Genomic DNA, 7,077 nt, shown 5'->3' with positions numbered 1-7,077 from the left:
AAAATAAATAAATAAATAAAACGTATATAGCTTAGACATTACATGTGGCTCTACCAAAAGAGAATATGTTTACTGTTATACTAGTCGCTAACCCGTGTGATGCACGGGAAAGCTACGAATTTTTTCCAAGTGATGTGACATTATGTTTTGGTATTTAGCATTGATTCTCTGGTAGCACATTCTTAATTTTCAATTTCATTTATTTGATATCTTCCACTAAATATTGAATGCATTCATTATATTTAAAAAACGTTGAAGTTTAGATATTGTTTTTGAATTCCTCTTGATTTTAAAGACACAATTATTGAATCTGAATAACATACCAATGCAAATATTAATCACTTAAAATTGAAAATAAATTATTTAAACATGACAAGTTACAATTCAAATTAAGTCTCATGAGTTTTTTAAATGTAAAGAGAATACTACAATATTTATAAATGAAATGTATATAGACAGATAGTTAACGCTATGGTAAAAGAAATCCTCAAATAACTAAATATGAGTTTTATTCCTCTATGTTTCAATTTAAAACCAAATTGTGCATAAAAGCAACAAAATTTCCTTTCCAATACGTCTTTAGTATCAAAATCACAAATTCATTAAAACCAAATTGTGCATAGAAAATCTTAGAGATAGAAAGACAACTTTAAAGTGTTTTTTGTATCTTCTTCCTTTGTTGCTTTGTAGTAGTCCCTGAATATGCCCTTTTGTTTTCCTTGAGTACAGATGTTGGTGTGAGCTGCACCTTGGTTTGAACATCAAGTTTTTGAAATGTTGTACAATCACCATGTTCTTCATTTGAAGTATCACTGATGTAAACCTAGCAATAGAACAGGTTGAGGAATGTATTACAACATATACATCTTAAATATCATATTTGTAATTTTGCTAAATTAAATAATACTTACTTCTGTCATTTTATCAAGCTGAATTGCTTTGTCAGTTTCTTCAAAAGAGTCAAAAAGTTTCTTGATAGTGAAGAATTCCCATCCATAGTTGAGATTATAGTTATTTAGTTGTATTTGGAAAACAAATTGTTTTCCTTTAAGATTTTCTATTTGCACAGGAAGGATGACTTCATCGGGCTCCTAACAAAAGTAACACTTTTCAAGTTGTACACTGAAATAAAGTAGTAAATATTAAATACTAATTTTATATTCGACTTTCTCACCTCTAAAGATTTATTCAAAAGGTCTTTGGCTGATATGTTGAGTAATTTTTCTGCTTCTGAATCAAATAAAATGAATGTGGCCATTTCTGAGCTATCTTTAACCTTTAATTGAATTCTATACCTGATAAAACAAATGACATATATAACGTTAATATCATATTATTTGTTGTGTATTTTAATATAAAAAGTAAACATTTTCATTTTGTGTACCTTGGGATTGGGAAGCATGCCTTTTTGTTGCAATTGTCGCACCATAAAAATTCATCTTTTGAGTTTACCTTTCTACGACATACTTCGCAAGAGATAAAGTACCAACCATGACGATCTATGTCAATGTTTATAATCTTTCCTTCACAGGTAAAAATATAAAAATTGAAACTTAATCACTTGAACCAAGCCAAACAATTGTATTAGATAAAATTTGAATAAAATTCAGTTTTCTCAACTCCAAAGTCACATAAAGCTGAATACTTGGAACTAAAAATTGAAAAATTGAAACTTAAACCGTTAAGCTGAGCTAAACAATGAAACATTTGTGCTAGATATATTTTGAATTGAACTCAGCTGTCTCACACATAAAGTTGAAGACTTGGGAATTTAAATTAGTTTAATTTTCCAAATTTTTTCTCAGAACCCAATACCCAACACATCATCATCTTTTGTTTTCCCACCAATTTCTCAGCAACCAAACAGTAGAAACAACATTGAACTTATACTTATCAAAGACGAAGTACACCCACATTAGAAAAACAACTGAACATCCCAAAAGTCCATAAACACATTAAAAAACAAAAATTGAACTTATGCCCATATTTTATATAAAAATTGAAACTTAATCACTTGAACCGAGCCAAACAATTGTATTAGATAAAATTTGAATAAAATTCAGTTTTCTCAACTCCAAAGTCACATAAAGCTGAATACTTGGAACTAAAAATTGAAAAATTGAAACTTAAACCGTTAAGCTGAGCTAAACAATGAAACATTTGTGCTAGATATATTTTGAATTGAACTCAGCTGTCTCACACATAAAGTTGAAGACTTGGGAATTTAAATTAGTTTAATTTTCCAAATTTTTTCTCAGAACCCAATACCCAACACATCATCATCTTTTGTTTTCCCACCAATTTCTCAGCAACCAAACAGTAGAAACAACATTGAACTTATACTTATCAGAGACGAAGTACACCCACATTAGAAAAACAACTGAACATCCCAAAAGTCCATAAACACATTAAAAAACAAAAAATTGAACTTAGAAATTGGTATTGTGATGTATATTAATAGTTAGAAATTGAACTTAGAAATTGAACTTAGAAATATGCAGCAACAGAGTTTGATATTGTGATGTATATTAATAGTTTTTTTTTTTTTAAAATAAATCAATTATAGTAGGAAGAATTGAAGCCTTTTAGAGGCAGGGCTATAGAGTTGAGTAAAAAACTATACCAATAAGGATGTAAGTTGAGAATGATTTTTGCAATATTTTTGAATATCACTCTTCTCCCTATGTCTCTAATCAGTGAAATTCACTTGCTGCATCATTACAGTATGTTTACTTTATTCCTTTAATTACAAATATATCCAATTATGACCTTTTTAAAAAACATGAAAATAGAATTTGTATCACTTCTAAAATATGATTTTAGAGAATTAACATGGGGACATGAATATACATGTTTGTATGATCTACAGGACAAATGATGGGAGACTCATTACAAAATCATTTCCTACTGCCATACATGCAAGAAGAGGCACTCATAAAAATAAAATAAAATAAAAGCCTAGTGGAGCTCAAAATCAAGGAACAAAAAATACCCATATCATTTTTGTAATTGGATACACATGCTTTAAAGTAAATATTTGATAAAAGGGAAATACATGTACAAACACATAACAACCCTGTAAGCATAAATACAAGGGAACAAAGACCTGTTCTGCAGAAAAAAAAAATGCAACAAAATCAATACAGCCCATGGACATACAATACAGGAACAGAAACAGTAACAGATATTACAATTACCCCTCTGTAAGCACAGATTATGCAGAAAATCCTGAACCTGTTCTGTAGAAAACAAAATATGCAGCAACAGAAATACAGCCTATGGACATACATCAAAGAAACAACAACAGATATTACACTCAGCCCCACTGTAAGCACAGATTATGCAAAAGATCCTGAACTTGTTCTGCAGAAAGCAGAAAATGCAGCAGCAAAAATACAGCCCATGGACATACATCACAGAAATAGCAACAGATATTACACTCAACCCGCCTGTAAGCACAGATTATGCAGAAAATCCTGAACTTGTTATGCAGAAAACAAAATATGTAGCAGCAGAAATACAGCCCATGGACATACATCACAGAAATAACAACAGATACATCGTTTTTCTTTGGGTCCGAATAGATGCATCGATTTTCTTTGAGTGTGGCGTTTCAAGTTTGTTTTTAATGCATGCTTGTTTTTTAAGGGTGTTTTTTTTCCTACATGGCAGAACAGCCAAATCTAAATCAATCCAACCAAGAAATTAAAACCTAAATCATATTCAATCAAAAAATAAATAAATAAATAAAAAAGCAATAACTTTACCGATTATGGGGTAATGGGTATGCGGCCTCTCTCTTTGTGCCTTCCAAACTATATCTCTGTGTGCATGTGGTTCTGATAAAAAAACCTAAAATAAGATTGAAAAAGAAAAAAGAAATATCAGCATAATATTCAATTCTATACTTATTTGATCCCAATGAAAATTTCATGGAGAACTCAAAAACCCGAAACAAAAACGAATGAAAGCCAAAATCAAATCTATACCTATACAACAACAAAAAACTCAATAAAAAGTAACATTGCATCCCCAAATCTGGAAAAAATTAAAAATAAAAATACCGGTGCTGGTTCCAACAATCTGATGGTGGCAGATTTTCTTTCTCTATGTGCTTGCGGTTCTATATCTGTGTGGTAAGTTTTTTTGTTTTTTGTTTTTATTTTTTATTTATTTTTTATCTCTATATCACAAGTTTTTTTTTTTTTTTTTTTTTTTTTTTTTGGGGAGTATTGCAAGCCTTTGCCGTGTATTTCAAGCGGTTTGTTTTCTTTTTATTGAAAAAAAATATAAAAACCCACTCCCTAATTTAACTTGAATACCCCAAACTAAAGCATTCTTACCCAGATTCCTTCATCAAAATCAAATTTCATCAAAACACCCTGACTTGAAAAATTTTTTTTTTTTCAACTACATTCTATTTTTCTATTTTCAGATCCCAATATATATATTAAAAACAATAAAAATAATATAAGAACCCACCATCTCTGGAAGAACTTATAAAGGCCAACAGAACCTTAAAACTCAACTGATATTACTAACTCTTATGAGAAAGCTATAATATGCCTAAGTTCCTTTATGCCTAACAACATAAAAAACATCCTAGTTAATTTTTCTTTTTAACCTTAAATGAAAGATCATGTATAAGAAAGTTCTAAACCTTTTCGTCTTTATTATGTGCGCAAGTATGAACTCTCCCAGATTCAAACTGAATTAATTACCAAAATATTCTCAATGATTCTAAAGGAACAACTGAACATCCCAAAAGTCCATAAACACATTAAAAAACAAAAATTGAACTTATGCCCATATTTTTTCCAACCAATTTCTCGGCAACCAAACAATAACAACATTGAACTCATACCCATCAGAGACAAACCACACCCACATCAGAAAAACAACTGAACATCCCAAAAAGTCCATGAACACATAATAATTAAAAACTGAACTTATGCCCATCTTTTTTTCCCAACAGCTATAATATGCCTAAGTTCCTTTATGCCTAACAACATAAAAAACATCCTAGTTAATTTTTCTTTTTAACCTTAAATGAAAGATCATGTATAAGAAAGTTCTAAACCTTTTCGTCTTTATTATGTGCGCAAGTATGAACTCTCCCAGATTCAAACTAAATTAATTACCAAAATATTTTTAATGATTCTAAAGGAACAACTGAACATCCCAAAAGTCCATAAACACATTAAAAAACAAAAATTGAACTTATGCCCATATTTTTTCCAACCAATTTCTCGGCAACCAAACAATAACAACATTGAACTCATACCCATCAGAGACAAACCACACCCACATCAGAAAAACAACTGAACATCCCAAAAAGTCCATGAACACAAAAATAAAAATTAAAAACTGAACTTATGCCCATCTTTTTTTCCCAACAATTTCTAAGCAACCAAACAGCATAAACAGCATTGAACTCATACCCATCAGAGACAAACCACACCCACATTAGAAAAACAGCTGAACATCCCAAAAAGTCCATAAACCCCAAAAAAAAAAAAAAAATTTGAACTGATTCCCATCTGTATTTTCACCAATTTCTAAGCAACCAAATAGCAGTAACAACATTGAACTCATACTCATCAAAAACATATAACTAAAAATCTTCAGAAAAATCAAATTGAACAATTTCAAAGACTACAATTTGCCTACACAAATCAATGTGTTTCTAAAACATACCTACAAATTAAAACATCCCAAAAACTACAATTCTATAATTAGCTCAGTTTCCACACAAATTGAATAGCCGTGAAAAAAAAATATAAAACATACCTACAAATTGAATAGCTGTGAAAAAAAAAAGCATCGTGAAAGTTTTATATATATAGAGTTATAGAGTCCTAATCTATATAGAATTCAGATTCAGAAAAAAAAATATATATTATAGGTTTATAAGACAATACCTTTGGGCCGGTCTCGACGGGCTGGGTCGGTTGCATTGAGCGATGGGCTGGGGAAGAGTGGAAATTGAGCGAATTGGATTTGGGTCTGTTGGGTCGGATCGGTATCGGGCTGTTGGGTGTTGCCGTGGAAAGGGAGAGGCAGAGGATCGGTCTGTTGGGTCGGATCGGTGGGTCTTGCCGTGGAAAAAAAATGACAGATAATCGGAGAAGGCATGTCCGGTATCGTGAAAGGATCGTTAGGTCTTGCCGTGGGTCTTGCCGTGGAAAAGAAATGGCAGAGAATCGGAGAAGCCAGGGTCCGGTATGGTGAAAGGGAAAGCTATTCGTGTGTGGAGGGGCAGAGAATCAGAGAACCCAGGTCCGGTCAGGTGAAAGGGAAAGGTATTCGTGATCGGAGAAGCCAGGTCCGGTCAGGTGAAAGGGAAAGCTATTCATGTGTGGAGGGGCAGAGGATCGGAGAAGCCAGGTCCGGTCAGGTGAAAGGGAAAGCTATTCGTGTGTGAAGGTCCAGTATCGGGAAAGCTATTCGTGTAATTGGTGATTGTTTTTTTGTTTTATTATTTGGTAATTGTGTTTTTTTTTTTTTTTTTTAATGATGTGCTGACGTGGGAAATTGTGGAAGCTTCAAAAGCTTCGGTTTTATATATATATATAGATTATATGGTCCCGAACTTAAGATGGCTAGTTTGGTCGAATTAATCACAGCCACTCTTCTTCTTTTTTTAATTTTAAAAAAAAAAAAAAAATTATTTCGGGCAACCTCTTCTTGTCCGACCCTTAACCCTATTCTATTGTAAATGGGAACCCATAAGTCTTTATCATATTGTTGTTATTTGTTCATTACTAGATTTGAATCTAAAGCCTATTCCAATCCACTCGTTTTGCTATTTGAACAAAGGGTAAAAGGTCTAATTTTTAATATGCTAGGTTTGAAAGCGAAATTTAATATTTTTAATAATCTCTTTCAAAAAGTAAAATAAAACAAATACCATTACAAGTATGTAAATAAATAAAAATTAAAATAATCAATTCGAAATATTTTGATTTTTTTCTAACATATTCACTTCTAATTAATTTTAAAATTTCCTTAATTGTCTTCTCCATGTGCTTTCTTTCTTGATATGATTAATCCTTGAGATGTTCCCATTGCTTTCTT

General features: G+C 31.5%; 1 protein-coding gene and 1 long non-coding RNA gene across 2 annotated transcripts; both read right to left on the bottom strand.

Annotated features, from left to right (window-relative positions):
* Positions 1-519: 519 nt before the first annotated feature.
* On the bottom strand, positions 520-1,550 carry LOC126717743 (uncharacterized). Its single transcript, XM_050419592.1, has 4 exons — positions 1,385-1,550; positions 1,175-1,295; positions 912-1,091; positions 520-823 (listed from the first exon to the last, which is right to left on the bottom strand). The coding sequence occupies exons 2-4, from the start codon at positions 1,256-1,258 to the stop codon at positions 650-652; spliced, it is 438 nt and encodes a 145-aa protein (XP_050275549.1). The 5' UTR covers positions 1,259-1,295; positions 1,385-1,550; the 3' UTR covers positions 520-649.
* Positions 1,551-3,762: 2,212 nt separating this feature from the next.
* On the bottom strand, positions 3,763-6,467 carry LOC126717745 (uncharacterized). Its single transcript, XR_007652732.1, has 2 exons — positions 5,922-6,467; positions 3,763-3,852 (listed from the first exon to the last, which is right to left on the bottom strand). It is a non-coding gene; the product is annotated as an uncharacterized LOC126717745 (long non-coding RNA).
* Between the last annotated feature and the right edge of the window lie 610 nt (positions 6,468-7,077).

This window comes from Quercus robur, chromosome 3 (genome assembly GCF_932294415.1).
Source record: "Quercus robur chromosome 3, dhQueRobu3.1, whole genome shotgun sequence".
Lineage (NCBI taxonomy): Eukaryota > Viridiplantae > Streptophyta > Magnoliopsida > Fagales > Fagaceae > Quercus > Quercus robur.
The sequence above is the reverse complement of the archived record's forward strand: the minus strand, read 5'-3'. Positions and strand labels throughout refer to the sequence as shown.